Genomic DNA, 16,996 nt, shown 5'->3' on the forward strand with positions numbered 1-16,996 from the left:
TCTGCTCTAGATGCACAGAGATGGTGGAGTGCTGTGCTAGAGGAAGGAGAGCACAAGAGACATAACAGACAGGCAGGAGAAAAGGTGGCATGGGAGCAACTTTTAAGCTCCTCGCCTCAGGTGCCAAAACGTTGTGGGCCAGCCATGAGCTACTCCAAAGGAAAGAGGGGGATCATACATCCATGTTAGAGAATCTGATAGAAGATGTAAAGTGGGCAGCTGGCTCCTCATATTTTATTCCAGTATTCTATAACAGCTAAAAATGGCTTGGTGGTACAGTGTACTGGAGCGTCCACCTAATTTGCAGTACTGAGACTTAATGTACTAACAGAGAGTGTTCACTATATGCCTGATGGTCACTTTGGGTTTATGCTGGAGATGAGTTGCAGTTAGCTTAATGAGATTAATATGTGTCTTATGGGACTCCCAGGAAATGAATGAACCAGTGTCTTACCCTATCATTATAGTCAGAAAAACCACTAGAGAGAAATGGGGCTGTCATTTGCACTCATTCAGTTTGAGCTCTAGGAACAATTTAAACAGTTAATAAAACATTTTACTAAGTTCAAGTGACTCATTTTTCTTGGCCTTTTGTATTATGGAGAGTTGCTAGACAAAGGTGTTCTTTGTCTCCATTATTGTTCATAAGTTCATTGAGCATAAGTAGAGTTTTCAGGGGTGGAACCATAGAATCAAAGTAACATGAAAAGAATACAAATTGGACAGATGGCCATAAGATTCTGCTATGTGCTGAGCCATCATCCTATGATATAAAGTTATGTGACAATGCAGGTTTGGGGAGTATTATTTAGGATAATTGTACACAGGATGCAGGTGAGGCATGAAAGTAAAGGCTGAGAAGTTTCATAATCTTACATACAATTATATCAAACTGTGTTAATACACCCTGCCCTGTCTTTCTACTAACACAGAAAGTGAGTGATCTTTTCTCCAGTAAAGAGCGCATTTGCACTTCCACAAAAAAAGCGGAAGATCAGACATGTTCTCTGGACATGGTGGAGTTTTTCTGATATACTTCTGGTATCCCAGAAAAACCCCACAGTGTAGATGAACCCCTATTGATGTTATATATCATCACATCATTAGAAATATCACATGATAGCAGACTTTCTGGGGTTCATGTTTAGTGTTCATGTATATTTTTAATAATGTAAAAGGAAGTGCCAGACAAAAGAAAAAATGTTAAAATGAAATTAAGACTAAAAATATACATTAGTATTTGAAGAATAAAAACATGACAGGGATGCCCAAGTCTCAGCATTATAAACCAAGAAAATTAAGTGTAAACACATGATGCAAAGAAATTGAAATAAATTAAGGTAAAGAAAGGCCAACAAGGCACCTAAACAACCTTAACTGTGTCTTCTAGTGATGCCACAAGGCAAAAAAAAAAAAAGTGTTTTTAAAAATAAATTTAATCTAAACCAGGGCCATAAATATCTGAGTCAGAATCAAGGTTATTGGATGACATGACCTGTTTTAATACAAAAGTAATAATAAGCTACTCTGTTGAGGTATGTCTAGACTACATGGCTCCGTCAGCGGAGCCATGTAGATTTGTTTGTTCGTCAAAGGGAAATGAAGCCGCGATATAAATAATCGCGGCTTCGTTTACATTTAAATGGCTGCCCTGCTCTGCTGATCAGCTGTGTGTCGGCAGATCGGGGCAGTCTGGACGCTCCCCTGCTGATATGAAAGCCCTTTATCGACCTCCCTGGTAAACCTCATCCTACGAGGCATAACGGGGAGGTCGATAAAGGGCTTTCAGGTTGGCGCGGGAGCGTCCAGACTAGCGCACTGAGCCGACAAACAGCTGATCAGCTGTTTGTCGGCTCAGCGCGGCAGCCATTTAAATTTAAATGAAGCCGCGATTATTTAAATCGCGGCTTCATTTCCCTTTGCCGATCAGCCTAATCTACATGGCTCCATCGATGGAGCCATGTAATTTAGACATACCCTTGCAGAGTGGCAGAAGAGAATTGGCTTCTAGAGCACAGGCTGGAAGAAACAAAGCCTCTCAGAGATAACTGATCTGCCCTGGAGGAAGGGTGCATCAGAGGTGGTAGAGACAAGAGTTGCAAAACACCTGACAAACAAAAGGACCCTCAGCCCAGACTACCAGAAGAGGGTCACCCACAGAAGAAATGTGAACATGAGGACAAAGCAGAGGACAAGATCAGCAAGTGATGGTGAAATTGAGTTGAGTAGCATGCACTGGGGAATAAGGAAGAGAAACAGGTGGTGAGAAAGAAAAAGAAGTGAAGCCAATCCGGGATGAAGAGATGATGAAGATAGTGAGGGGGACAGATCCTAAGGAAAAATGGGAATGAGGCACAGGAGTTGCCTTTCTCTACATCAGTTATTTTCAAAGTGAAGTCCACAGACCACTACATTGCCTTGCAGATGGGCCATGGCTTAAGGCTCAGCCTACCACATCCCTCCCTGCAGCAGGGAGACCATGCTGGTGCTCCAGGTCTGAGGACTCCCCCCCATAAGGTTGGAGTGCCAGTGCCAATTTCCTGCTGGAGAGGGGAGAAATCCCCGAGCCTCACCTTTCCTTGCCACTCCCCTGCCCTGCTTCCACACCCCCCACCCTCTACCTCCCAGACCTCACCCCCTCCTGCACTCAAACTCCCTGTGAGACCCTCCACTCCCAGCCTGCTCCAGCACCTTACCACCCACACCTTCACCCTCACCCACTCCTGCAGCCCCATACTAACCCACTTCCTGGCAGCCCTCTCCCACATACTGATACCCTCATTTTTGGCCTCGTCCCAGAACTTAGGGGCCTCATAAAATTTACTAACTCCAGGACCTCAAAAGAGTTAACCTGCCTGTGGAAAGCTCTGAACCTTGGTCCTCCCTGCTTCCTCCCCCCGCCCCTCCATGGAGCTGGAGCACCAGGGAAGTGAAGTATCTCAGTTGAGGGCCACATCAGTGAAGACTGGGGTTTTTTGTTTTGTTGGGGGTGGGGAGAGAAGGTTAGCTTCTTTTGTGTGGCCTCCCAATTGATTTTTCTATGGATCAGTGGCCTCTAACCCAAAAAAGGTTCCCCACCCCTACTAAATAAAGACAATGTTGAAACCTTTTGTTTTGGGCATAACTTAATAATGTACTTTATTTTAAATGAAGTTTGGTAAATGAACATGATCAAGTTGAAGCACTTAATCTGTTTAATTATTTTGATTTTTACTAATATTATTTCCTTTATCAATTATATATGTCCCTTTATGTTATAGCTTCAGTAGCCTAATATGAATAATTTAGTATTTAAGGTATTTAGAGCTAAGCAAAGGCATTTTGTCATCATGGGTGGTGGTTTGCTTTGAGTGGGATGGGCTGCAGGCCAAAGAGTTTGAGAACTGAGAACCACTACTCTAAATACATTGGTGGGTAGATACCAGGGATGTGAAGAGTTATTTAAGTGAAAGGACAGTGTTGACACAAGAACAAATAGATATAAACTGGCCATGAACAAATTCAAATTGGAAATGAGGAGGTTCCTAACCACCAGAGGGCTGAGGTTCTGGAACAACCTCCCAATAGGAGTTGTGTGGGCAAAGTTCTTTATTAGTTTTAAGAGTGAGTTGCACAAATGTATGAATTACACGAGAGGGTTGCTTGTGAAGGTAGGGCTCAAAAGCCCTGGGTCTCACTCTTGGTTTATATCTTGTATTCCTAAACCTCATGCTTCAGGGTTTAGATGGCCACTGTCAGGCATCAGGAAGGGATATATTTGCCCCCTTTCTCCCCCAGTGTATGTTGTAAGTTTTTGTTTTGATTTCTTCTTCAGCAGCATCACTGATGGAGATAGGACACTGGGAAGTAGGCCAGGTTTCTGAGGTGGCACCAAGCGTCCTCTCTTTTAGGTGCTTGACTGTCTGTTTCTTATTCTGGATAACTGATTGCCATAGATGGGGCTGGACAGCAATTTTGAAGTTGGCAGTGATTCAGGGAGAGGATTTTCTTCCTTTGCCATTGTGAGGACAGGTCACTTGCCAGGATTATCTGGTATATCTCACTTATTTCCTTGCCATTGCAGGAGCTTCCGGGAGGACTGACAGAATTGCCTAGGGTTACCATACGTTCGGTTTTTCCTGGACATGTCCTCCTTTTCACTTATTAAATCTCCATCCAGCTGGGCTTTTTAAATGGCTAAAAATGTCTGGGATTTTGCCCTGCAAAGGTGAACGGGGAGGGAGGTGGGGCACATGACTATCAAACTGAAAGTTCGGAGCTGCTCTGCGCATGTGTCCTCAGGGCCTGGCAGGAAAAGCACAGCGGCGACAGCTTGTGAAACCCAGGGCAGGTCTGATGTGGCCAGGGTGGACTCCTCACACAGAATCACCACATAACTTAATGGGACAGAGGGTAATGTCCCCAGCTCTGTGGAAGGGGAAAAGCACTGGGTTAGAGCAGGGAGACTGGGGGTGCCCTGACTCTGGGGGAGGGGAAGGATATTGGTTAGAAGACAGGGGCTGGTGGGTGCCTGGCTCTGGGGGAGGGGTGGGTACATTGGGTTAGAGCAGAAGGTTCTGGGGGGTATCTGGCTCTGGGGGAGGGGAGGGGCATTGGGTTTGAGCGGGAAGGCTGGGGGTGCCTGAGGGTGTCTGGCTCTGGGGGAGGGGTGGGTTAGAGCAGGGGAAACTGGGGGTGCCTGGTTCTGGGGGAGGTGTGGGTGCATTGGGTTAGAGCAGGAGGACCAGGGGTGCCTGTTTCTGGGGAAGGGCATTGGGCTAGAGTGGGGGGAACTGGGGGTGCCTGGCTCTGGGGGAAGGGCGGGTTAGAGCAGGAGGAATGGGGATCCTGGCTCTGGGGCAGGGGTGGATGCATTGGGTTAGAACAGGGGGCTCTGAGGGATAACTGGCTCTGGGGGAGGGGAGGGGCATTGGATTCGAAGGGGAGGGCAGGGGCACTGGGTTAGAGTAGGGAATTGGGCGTTAGGACTTCTGGCTTCTTTCCTTTCCCAAAGGTGGGCAGTGGGTCTGTTGGTTAGATTTGGGGTTCCAGTCTCAGCTCTGTGAGGACTGGTGCTTGGTGGGGCGAGCAGGGGAGAGGAAGAGATTCTGGAAAGCAGGATTCCTAGGTTCCTTTTCTAGCCATGCCACTTCTCCCCTCGGTGCCTTTAACTTGAGGCCCCAGAACAGGCCCAGCCAGCAGCTTCCCTAGCCCCCACTCTCTCCTCCTCATCCTGCAGCAGCCCGGACTGCCGGCTGGTTGGACATACCGCTGAAGCCTGCATCTTGGGGCAGTGTGGTGGGGAAGCGGGAGCCTGGCATGCAGTGTCCCCTCACATCATAAGCACCAGTGGGAGCAGCGGCAGCCCCGGCAGCAGTAAGGCAGCAGCAAGGCAGCAGCCAGAGCCATGAACTTGGTGTGCGCGGAAACGAGTTTGCTGGCTCACGAGCCCGGACTCCTGTGCGAGTGGAGCTGACACCGCAGCGGCACCCGTTGGCACCAGGTGTCTAGTGTTTGGAAAGTTCAAATAGGGTCATCCTAGAATTGCCAGCCTCTAGGCAAGCTTCATGGTCCCAGAAGGGGCCAGGCTTTGGGCTGAAGGGGCAGGGTTAGGGCTAGCTTCACTCTGCCAGCCCTTTCACGCCACGTGGCATGCACTGCCCAGGGCTCCGGCAGCAATTTAAAGGGCCTAGGGCTCCAGCTGCCACCGTAATGGCAGCTGGGAGCCAGGGATATTAGCAATCGCGTAATTAAATAGTCATGTAACCAACCACATGACATTGCAGTGGTCACACAACCATATGATAGCCCCTGGGGGATGGGATTGGCAGCCAGTGGCCCCACTCCCGGCAAGCCCCCTTTCACCCCACGCTGCTGCCCCTGCCTGAGAGGCAGTAGCAGGGTGCCAGGTGGGAACTGATCCATGAGGGGAGCCAATTTAAAGACCTGCGCTGCTACCTGCCAGATAGAGGTAACAAAGTGGGGTGGCAGAGCCTGTCTGCGGGGTGGCCCCAGCTCTCTGGCTAGTGATACTCCCCCTGGCAGGAGCCACTCAGTGCCACCACGTCCCGCCCCCGCAAGGCTCTCCCAAGTCCGCCCGCAGCCTGCGCAATAAATGCTGCCTCCGTCGGCCGGGTCACCCATTACAGGGCTGAACCCAAGAGCCTCTGCTTAGCTTCCCCAAGCCCGCCCCCGGCCTTTACAGCCCCGCCCCCGGCGAGCCTCCGAGATGCGCGTGCGCCGTGCTCCGCCTCCCGCGACCCCCGCCAGCGAGTAACGCGCGGGCGCGGTGGTTGGCGCAGGCGCCTCCCGTCCTCAGCCTCGCTATGAGCCCAGGCGGCGTGAGGCGAGTCCGCGGGGCGCCGCTCGTCCTGCAGGGGGCGCCTCCCGAGCTATCGGGGCCTAAGCGGGTGTGGTCGGGCCCCCTCCCCGCATGAGCCGCGGTCCCGCCCCGAGGGTGGCGGGCGGTTGGGCCAGGGCCGCCGTTGGACGAGATGCGCTGGGCGGGGCTACTCCCCCTCCGCGTGCCTGCAGGTCGCGCGCCTGCTCCAGAGCTCGCGGCGATTCCGCCCACCCCGGCGCAGCCGCTGGACCCGGGGGGAGGGGGCGCGAGGTAACCTCCTCCGCGGCAGCCGCGTGAGAAACCGTCGTGCGCGCGCAGTCTCACATGGTAACAGCACATTGAGCGGGGCAGGAAGCTCAGGCGCTGGGGCCACAAGTGGGGCCCAGGTTGTCTGGCTCCGACCCCTGAGGCTCGGGGACTCCCAGCACTGCAGGGCTGGAGCACACAAAATCAGGCTGCCCCAGGCTTTGGTGTGGGAGGGAAATTGGGGCAGTGTCTTCAGTCAGGGACCACGTTAGTGAGGGTTCCCCCCCCCATAGTTCTCACTTTTGGGTGGCCCCCAATTGATTTTTCTATGGGTCAGTGGTCCCCACTCAAAAAAGGTTCCCACCCCTGACATAAGAATAACAACTTGCTAGGGCACCAAAATCTGCTGCTTCAAATACAATTATCTGTGGAAAAGGTATGTAAAAATATAGAGGAAGGGCTTGTAACATTGCATATTATTCTAGTTGCCCAGCTGTTTCCCTTATAAGACTGTATGTGCATTTACAAGTTCTGCCATTTGGGCTGAACTTTTCCACAAAGAGCATCTCCTTCTGCTTGACTTGTGGAAAATTTAAGCCGAAACACTTATTTCTCAGAATGAGGCTTATAAATCAAAGTTGTTTGAGCCATGTTGTTTCTGAAATGTTCCAAAAGTCTGCCACGGTGATGGGATTGGGAGCTGAAGGAGGCTAAACTGGGAATGATAGGTAGTCAGTAGAAGCTGGAAGAGGCAGGAGGAAAAGCAGGAGGCTACTGAGAACAAATAAGGCTCTGATGGAAATTGGATCTAGGACCCAATGTATAGTAGGAGGTGGGTGAAAATGGGGGTGAAGAAAGATCTGAGAAAGCACTAGAGTGCAGGAGAATACTGGGACTTGCCAGGGAAGCACTGAGACTGGGATGAGACTCCTAAAGAGCAGAGACTAGAAAAAGGAGTCAGCAGTGGAGCAGAAAGAGGTAAATTTGGGGTAAAAAATTCTGTACCCACTAGACCCGATTTCTCTCGGTGTCTAGGATAGAAGTCAAGATTTCTGGATCTCACTCACGATTCCTTGCTGTCAACAAATATCTGAAACTCACTGGCAAAGTGTATCTTTCACTCTAGTGCAGGTCCACAGAAAAGAGGACAGCCTATTAATTGCTGTCACTTATTATGTCTGTATAGTGGACATAATGGGTTCTCTCTAAGGATGTTAAGGACTAGTCCAGTCAACTAGTCGATTCCTCCTCCTCCCCCTGTTGCTGCTTCTATCAGACAGAGGCAGCAAAGAGGGGGTACTTCAAAGTGGCAGCACTGCACGAACCATGTACCCAGGCTCCATGCAGAGCTGCTGCTTTGAAACACCATTGAAACAGCTAAGCTCGGGCTCTGTGCAGCACTGCCCCTTTGAAATGCTGCTGCAGTGTTTCAAAGAGGCAATACCACATGGAGCCCAAGATCAGCTCCCTATGGCGCTGCCCCTTTGAAACTCCGAGGCAGTGTGTCAGGGGTAGCACTGCACAGCTGATCCCCGGCTCAGCTCTAAGGTGCTGCCCCTTTGACAAGCTGCCACAATGTTTCAAAGCGTCAGCTGGGGACTCCCCAGCTGATCCCAGGCTCCATTTCCGCAGAACCCAGGATCAGCAGAACTCAGGAGTCCCCAGCTGACAACAGATTCCAGGGAAATGTCGCGTGGAACTCCGGGTCAGCTGGGGAGTCCCCAGCTGATCCTGGGTTCTGCAGAAATGCTGTGCGAAACCCAGAACCCTAGACTCTGCATGGCATTTCAAAGCAGCACAGCTGCATAAAGCCTAGGTCAGTGTGGGACTCTGAGGCTATGTCTACACTACAGGGTTTTTCTGGGATACCAGAGGTATCCCAGAAAAAAACTCCACTGTGTCCAGGAAATGTGTGTGCTCTTCCACGTTTTTTGCAGAAGAGCAGACATGCTCTTTTGGAAGCTCTGTCTTCCTCCTCCAAGGAAGAAGGGCTCTTCTGAAAGAGAAGGCTTTTCTGAAATTTGGCCCAGTGTAGTCGGGCCAAATTTCCCAAAAGCCTCTTCTGCGAAAACTATCGGAAAAAGTTTGCATACCTTTTTCTGATACATCAGTATAGTGTAGACATAGTTTGAGTCCCCTGCTGGCTCCAGGCTTCATGAGGGCACTTCTGCCCCTGCTGGGGACTCTTGTACATTTCAAAGCTACCACATACAGCCTGGAGCCAGCTTTTGTACATTTCAAAGAAGGAATGTGGAAATGCCTATCCAGTAGTCAACAGAAATTCCATCAACTACTAGACTAGTAAATTACTTGCTATTTAACATCCTTAGTTCCCTCTTGCTGCTGAACCGTACAAATGACAATATAACACTACATGGTAGGATTTCTGCTTGTTTGCTTTTTTTTTTTTTAACTAGAAAATTACACACACACAAAATATGTTAAAAGATTATTAAGATTGCAAAGTCAAAGACTCACAAGTTAGGAAACACCAGAATTCAGGTTGCCTGAGTTCAGCCTCATTATGCATGCGCATTAAGATATAGCCTTTAATTACATGATCACACTATTTCTTTCCACAGGATCTCTACCCTGTTCAGTGCAGTGGAAGGACAGTTCTATAGAGGCAACCTTAATCATGTAATTTCCTAAGTCTTTGAGTGCTTGACTTGGCAAACTGAAGTCTGTTTTTAATTATTTTTGTGTATAATAGTATTTATCAACTAATACACAGCAATTTCAATTCAAGAGGTGATTGTTTGAATCCGTACTACAGAATACTGTCATTTTTTTTTTAAAAGACGACATGCCTTTTCTCTGAGTTTTCTAAAGCACCAAGCACACTAGAAGGAATTCTGCTGTTCTCTGGAGGTCAAAGGAAAGTTTGCTTGCATAAGGAGAACTGGATAGAACTTTGTGCCAGTATTTCACAGCTTGTAAAAGTTTTCCAGACTGTTAAAGCTCTTCTTTTTCACTACTCTTCTTTTGAAAAGAGGCAAGGATGTTTAGGCTTTTCTGAAGCTCCTCCTTCTTCCCATCACTCATTTTGTTCTTCTCAAGCAATTTTGTAATCCGGACAACTTCATTAGCAGCAAACTCCTCTCCTTGCTCCAGGATTTTACTCATGATTTTCAAGTACTGTTCAGCCCGTTTTTTCTCTGTTTCCTTGGCTTTTGCTAAGCTCTCCTGCCCTTGTTTGAGAAGAGCTTGACGCTCTGACTCTTTAGTGGTGCCCACAAATTTACCTGCCAGGATGTCATATTCTTGTAGGCAACCTGGCATCCCCAGATAGATGCCTTTACTCTTCAGCCAACGCTGAATAGAACTGGCTTTTATTTGGCCACTATAAGGTAAGGGATTGTCAAAGTCCCCATCCTGGAACAAGTAAAAAATAGGATAGTTGTCCTTATCCAATTTATATTTCTCACCCAGCTCTGTATTCAGTTTATCACCATAATCTGAGAACAGAAATGAAATATGAAAAGGATCAGTGCATTAATCATAGAAAAATCAATAAGTAGGATCCTTTCCTTTCCAAAGCAGTTAATGTTTGTTTGTAATTACAACTCTACAAGCACCCTCTCTCTAAGAATTGCCCTAAGATGAAACAGCCCAAAAGTCTAGCAAATCCACTAGTTTGCTTGCAAGAGTAACCTCTGTTGACTGCTTCAGGGGAAGATGCAAATCCCACATAATTTATAAATCCCCCATATTTAACTTTGCTTTACTCCATCACTGATTTTGTCTCTTAGACTTGGGGTAGGATGTAATGACTCTTTCCTGATCCACTCAGATTGCCTTGTAGCCTGAAGTATAGAGACTGATAATATCCATTGAAATTTTGGGCCTAGCAGATGTTCCTGCAGGCAGTTTTCTTCTTGAGAATATGCTAGATTGCAAACAAATTAGTAAAATGACATCTGAAACAACATAAATCACATGTGAATTCCTGAAGTTAGAATACAAATATAGATATTTCTGATATTCTACTAAGATATAAAGTGTTTACTTTTAGATAGACTTCAGTGTCTAGTACCATATGCAGCAGGGAACTCTGTAGCGATTTAAATCCCATTTATCTATATAATAGGCAACAGCAAGGGTGATGGCAATTCAGTCTTCTCTGCTTATACAAGCCTTAGCTGAAACACTATCCCAGAGGATACCACTGCCAGTCTGATGGCAGACCTATGAAACTGTGTTCTCACCCACAATTATTTCCAATTTGGGGACAACTTATACCTCCAGATCAGCGGCACAGCCATGAGTACCCACATGGCCCCACAGTAAGTTAACATATTTATGCCTGACTTAGAACAATGTTTCCTCAGATCCCATCCCCTTTTACACATCTCTGTTACTTAACTCTTCTACTACAAGTACCAATTAGTGCCAGCTGTGGTGTGGCAATATCAATCGTAATGTTGTCAGCAATGAATGACAAAGCTCTCTAAAGTGAGGGGTTTGGAACGGGTCCCATATGAGGAGAGATTAAAGAGATGGGGACTTTCCAGCTTGGAAAAGAGGAGACTAAGGTGGGGATATGATAGAGGTCTATAAAATCATGAGTGGTGTGGAGAAAGTGAATAAGGAAAAGTTATTTACTTGTTCCCATAATATAAGAACTAGGGCCACAAAATGAAACTAATAGGCAGCAGGTTTAAAACAAAAGGAAGTTATTCTTCACACAGCGCATAGTCAATCTGTGGAACTTCTTGCCTGAGGAGGTCGTGAAGGCCAGAACTATAACAGGGTTTAAAAGAGAACTAGATAAATTCATGGAGGTTAAGTCCATAAATGGCTATTAGCCAGTATGGGTAAGAAATGGTGTTCCAAGCCTCAATGTCAGAAGGTGGAGATGGATGGCAGGAAAGAGATCATTTGATTATTACCTGTTTGATTCACTCCCTCTGGGACACCTGGCACTGGCCACTATCGGCAGACAGGGTATACTAGGCTGAATGGACCTTTGGTCTGACCCAGATGGCCATTCTTATGTTCTTAACCATGTAACACTTCTCAGCTAGGGATGTAAGCAACTAGTGACTATTGCGCCTCTCCCTTTGAAATGTACAAGAGCTACAGGCAGCTCTTATACATTTCTAAGGAAGAGATGCAGGGAGGAATCCATGTGAGCAGGGACCAAAGGAGTCCCCACTCATGCAGTTTACCAGTTGCATCTCTTCATGTAGAAAGGTGTAGCAGTTGGGATCCCATGTGAGCTGGGACTGCTTCGGTCCCGTCACACAGATTCGCCGCTGCGCCTCTTCCATTGAAATGAACAAGAGCCACAGGCTCGATTCATTGATTAATCGAAATTTAACAACGCTATTCTTTGTTGGGAGCAAAATTATTGCTGAAGCAGTTCTCATAAGGCATATTCCATAAACGTGGGCTAAGAGGCTAAGAAAAGGCCCAATATCCTTTTCAGCTTGCAGCAAATAAACTTTTAATTTCATAATTGTTGAGAGACTGCACCAACAAGCCCACCGGAGTTAGGTATATTCAGCACTTCTGCTCCCACCTCACATGAGGCTGTAAGGGTAGTCACCTCTACTACTAACCAGGGTAGAGGGGCATTCGGTTTATTAACCACTAAAAATGAACTTGTCAGTTGTTTACTCTTCAATCCCTCCACCAAAGTTATGCCAGGCCATCTTAATTCCTCTGTGACCTCTCAACATGCCACCTGTACCAAAATTCTGCTAGAGAAGAGAGCTAGGTGACTTTATAGTACTTAAGAGGTCTGTTTGTGCCAGTGTTTTATTTGTTCCCTCACAAATGATATATTAGTCTATTTACAGCTCACCTGATATTCCCACTTCAGCTATGAGCAGGTCTTTGCTGGAAGCTGAGCTTTCTGCCAGTTTTTTAAATTCATCTTGCTTCTCACCGTAAGGATATTGGGTGTCAAATTTCACCAGGACATACTTATTCTTTGGAATTACCTGGCCCAAGAAAAAAAAACCCAAAAAGATTAATGGAGGAATTATTGAATACAGGCAGTCCCTGGGTTACGTACAAGATAGGGACTGTAGGTTTGTTCTTAAGTTGAATCTGTATGTAAGTCGGAACTGGTACATATTGTAGGGGAAACTCTAGCCAAACATTTCTCCAGAGCTCAGTTTTATTCTCCCACACCTCACTTCCCTCAGTCCTTTATTCTCAAGCTGAGGTATCTGCTGAGAAAAGCCGCTCCGCGTCTCCCTGGTCTGCTGGGGGGAAGCAGCTAGTGCGGGGTTGCCTCACCCCGTTTGTAAGTAGGGATCTGATGTAAGTCGGATCCATGTAACCCGGGGACTGGCTGTACATCATAAACATGAAGTTTACCAGTACACAATAATTTGTTGGTCAGTTTTCACTATTCCTGTGAAATGACTATTTGAGTATGAGGCACCATGGGCAAAATGATCAAACATTATGACTATCAGTGTCAAAGGAAGAAGTGGATGGACTGTGCATGCATTCCTGTATTAGCTGAAGGAATTCTAAATTGTATACTTTTGTATTTTATTAAAATGGCTAATTATACCCCCAAAAGATTTTATTTTCATTTTGCTTACCTAATGTAAAATTCTGATTGACATAATTGGCGAAATTCTGACTTGGAGATCAGTATCAGCCCCAGCTGACTTCAGTGGGACATCTCAATTGATTATGCAAGTAGGGTTTTAGGCCAAATAAAACGCTACTTTAAAGTCAATCAGCAATAGGACTAACAGTATTTTAAATAAGTGTGAAATTTGGAAGTGAAATAAAGTTTGTTGCTCAGCAAATAGGAGCATCTTACATTGTTAAAGTTAAGGTATTTGGAAAACAAATCATGCCATCATTTGTGCTATTGGTTTTTAATTCCACTTTGGACAGTGAAATTGATCTTGTCAGATTGGCACCGAACACATTGGCTCTTTGAGGTGAGCTTAGACATGGATGTGTATTTGCTTTCAATCAAAACTTATATTAGAGGGGTAGCCGTGTTCGTCTATAAGGTGCCACAGGACTTCTCTTTGTTTATGCAAATCCAGACTAACAGATTTATTGGAGTATAAGCTTTCGTGGGCAAAGACCCAATTTGTGACATGCATCTGACGAAGTGGTTCTTTGCCCACAAAAGCTTATGCTCCAATAAATCTGTTAGTCTATAAGATGCCACAGGACTTCTCATTGTTTAATCAAAACTTGGTTTGTATCTATATCTGACGTGTTTTGGCGCTTTCTAAGTGGGAAGATGGTACAGCAAATTCTTCCTAGGAATGGTGTGAGATTACCATAGCTGCTTCCCCTACACATGTAAAGGCCATCCCAGTCATTTTTTAAGCCTTCATAGTAACATATGCAACACCTGAAACAAAGTGTTTAGTTTTGGTCCTCCTAATCAGTGTAGTCAGCATTTCCTGCCATCTCCTCAGTATGGCTGAAATTGCAAATACTATACAGGCAGTCCCCGGGTTACATGGATCCGACTTACCCCGTTTGTAAGTAGGGATCCGATGTGAGGCAACCCCGCACTAGCTGCTTCCCCCCAGCAGACCAGGGAGACGCGAAGCTAGTGCCCTCCCCAGCAGACCAGGGAGACGCGGAGCGGCTTTTCTCCGCAGACACCTCAGCTTGAGAATAAAGGACTGAGGGAAGTGAGGTGTGGGAGAATAAAACTGAGCTCTGGAGAAATGTTTGTCTAGAGTTTCCCCTACAATATGTACCAGTTCTGACTTGCATACAAATTCAACTTAAGAACAAACCTACAGTCCCTATCTTATACGTAACCCGGGGACTGCCTGTAACTTGACTGTGTCAGCCAGTATTTTTAGCTCCATCCCACAATGTGGTGCTTCACGTTTGGAAATAACCCCAATATCCTTGCTTCTAACAAGAGAGCTACATGCTATGGAACAAGTGCTTAAGCAGTCCCACAATACAAATACACCAAAACTGGACTATCAAAATGGACATTAATTTCAAGTAGAACTGTCAAGAACAGAAAACCTCCAGCCATTTGCAGTCAGTACCTCTACTAGTTACTTGCTATGATGGGTTCTTCCTTAGATGCTAGGAGAAACAAATTCAGTAAGTTACTGAGTCAGTGTCATTATTGCATGGACCTACAGTAGGCGCTAGTTTAATTCTGTTTTTCACTCCCAGGGCAACAAAAATGATTAGGGGTTTGGAACGGGTCCCATATGAAGAGAGGCTAAAGAGATTGGGACTTTTCAGTTTAGAAAAGAGGAGACTGAGGGGGGATATGATAGAGGTCTATAAAATCATGAGTGGTGTGGAGAGGGCTGATAAAGAAAAGTTATTTATTAGTTCCCATAATAGAAGAACTAGAGGACACCAAATGAAATTAATGGGTAGCAGGTTTAAAACTAATAAAAGGAAGTTCTTCTTCACACAGCGTGTTGTCAACCTGTGGAACTCCTTGCCAGAGCAGGCGGTGAAGGCTAGGACTATAATAGAGTTTAAAGAGAAGCTGGATAAATTCATGGAGGTTAGGTCCATAAAAGGCTATTAGCCAGGGGATAAAATGGTGTCCTTGGCCTCTGTTTGTCAGAGGCTGGAAAGGGATGGCAGGAGACAAATCGCTTGATCATTGTCTTCGGTCAACCCTCTCTGGGGTACCTGGTGCTGGCCACTGTCGGTAGACAGGATACTGGGCTAGATGGACCTTTGGTCTGACCCAGTACGGCCGTTCTTATGTTATGTTCTTATGTTCACTTGCAATATGGAAATTTCAGTTCCAGTTCAATTTCCCTTCCCTTCTGAAATCTGGTTTTTGTGATTAAACATTGTCTTACAAATGCTAAAAATCTATGTCTTTAAATGAAGTGGGGGGAAAAATCAGGAAGGTATTTCCATTTCTCCTGGGGTCTGAAAAATCCTTTCTTGCAACCTAAATTTGGTGTGTAAGCTACTTGCCTTTTCTTGGTTGGAAAAATTGTTTTTTTTACTGATCTGTCCAGTGAACTCAGGGGCACAGTTCACTTCAGTGTAACTGATTGCATACCCTGTGCACAGGGTAAGACATACCAGATAAGAGCCAGAGGCTCACTTAGTCCCCCTGTTGCATACCCGCACAGAAGTGGGTGTTTCTGGATTTTCTTGCTTGTGGCAACGTCGCCCATGCGCTTTAAATGTTAGGATCCTGGCTGGAGCTGGATACTGAATGCTCTCCTCAGAAGTGCTTAGTGTAGGCTAGGCAGAGGTGCCCCGCACTGCATTAGTGAAAGGCGGGTGCTGCCCTAGCAAGACAGTAGTAGTCTTTGGATGGAAGGAAATCTGACCGATGCATGCGCTATTTAGCTGCTGAGGACAGCGAGGGGTGCAGTAGCAGAGCTTCTCCGAAGTGCCCAGGATCCCGCCTGCCCTCCCGAGACCGATGCCCCTCTTCCCCAGGTGACCACGCTGCACAGCAGCCTGGGCAAAAACGTTCAACCACATTCGGGTGCAATTGAGACACTTGGATGCCGGTGATTGGCTAGCTACTGGGGCCGCTTCTCTTCCGCCTTTCCCCATTGGCTACCTTAGTCCAGGAGCACACGCTTGAGCCATGCAACTGTAGCTACCATCCTGCGGCTTCTGGAAATGGCCCTTGTGCCTGTGGAGGAGGCAGGCGCGCTGGCCGCGAGCCGAGACCCAGGGTTCCGATCGCAAGAGCTCTGTGGGGCTGAGCGCTCCGCTCCAGCTATTTTACCCGCAAGTGCCCGAGCTTCCCGGCCTCAGCGGCGATAAGGGTTCGTGCTGTGAAGTCTCCCGTTCGCCCTTCCCAAAAATCCTCCCCCAAAAGCTCAGCGCCCAGAACACGCTCTTATTGCAGCCGCTCGACAGCTGCGCCGGCGCTGACAGGTCATTTCACTACAGCGACCCAATGTTCCTGAGAAGGCCCATAAGGGTAAGGTCCTTCCCCACTCCAGCAGCCACGGACTGCGGCCCCCCGCGCTAGTGCAGCACCTGCCCGAGCAGAAGCCAGCCCGGGAGAGAGGCAGGTCCATGCAGCCAGCAGCGTCCCCCTTACCTTGTAGAAGGTGATGCCATCCAGGGGCAGGGAGCCCTTGGTGTGCAGAGCGCTGCTGCTCTGCCAGAAGGAAAGCCAGCACAGCAGCAGGGAGGAGACCGAGACAGCCTTGCTAACAAAAGCCATGTTGAGAAGGCTCTAGATGGAGAGGACTCGCTTTGCGCGGTTCACGTGACCTAATCAGTTGTCACTGGCTCCCCCCAATGGGGGAGGGAAGCGTCGGGAAGCGCTGCAGCTGCGGAGCCAAACGCTAACCCTAACCTTAGCCCCAGGGGCCGGAGCCACCGAGAAAATGGACGGGCGGGGGCTGCCAATAGACAATATCGCCAGCTCCTAATGACACGCTAGTCTGACAGGCCAGCACCTCCATTTGACCGCCCGGTTGCTTCCCCTGTCTGCTTGGCTCCCCTGGTCCACGG

The 16,996-nt window shown here is 47.4% G+C and overlaps 1 protein-coding gene across 1 annotated transcript; it reads right to left on the reverse strand.

Annotated features, from left to right (window-relative positions):
* Positions 1-8,946: 8,946 nt before the first annotated feature.
* ERP29 (endoplasmic reticulum protein 29) lies at positions 8,947-16,767 on the reverse strand. The gene is made up of 3 exons (XM_006121775.5): positions 16,578-16,767; positions 12,378-12,516; positions 8,947-10,026 (listed from the first exon to the last, which is right to left on the reverse strand). The coding sequence occupies exons 1-3, from the start codon at positions 16,701-16,703 to the stop codon at positions 9,524-9,526; spliced, it is 768 nt and encodes a 255-aa protein (XP_006121837.2). The 5' UTR covers positions 16,704-16,767; the 3' UTR covers positions 8,947-9,523.
* Positions 16,768-16,996: the final 229 nt, after the last annotated feature.

This window comes from Pelodiscus sinensis, chromosome Z (assembly GCF_052426305.1).
Source record: "Pelodiscus sinensis isolate ZL-2025 chromosome Z, ASM5242630v1, whole genome shotgun sequence".
NCBI lineage: Eukaryota > Metazoa > Chordata > Testudines > Trionychidae > Pelodiscus > Pelodiscus sinensis.

Excerpts from the sequence above, each read along its gene's own strand:
- ERP29 (XM_006121775.5), bottom strand. The coding sequence starts at position 16,703 with ATGGCTTTTGTTAGCAAGGCTGTCTCGGTCTCCTCCCTGCTGCTGTGC. Across the intron at positions 12,517-16,577 it reads ATGGCATCACCTTCTACAAG|GTAATTCCAAAGAATAAGTA; the intron begins GTAAGGGGGACG and ends TTCTTGGGCCAG. Across the intron at positions 10,027-12,377 it reads AGCTGAAGTGGGAATATCAG|ATTATGGTGATAAACTGAAT; the intron begins GTGAGCTGTAAA and ends TTCTGTTCTCAG.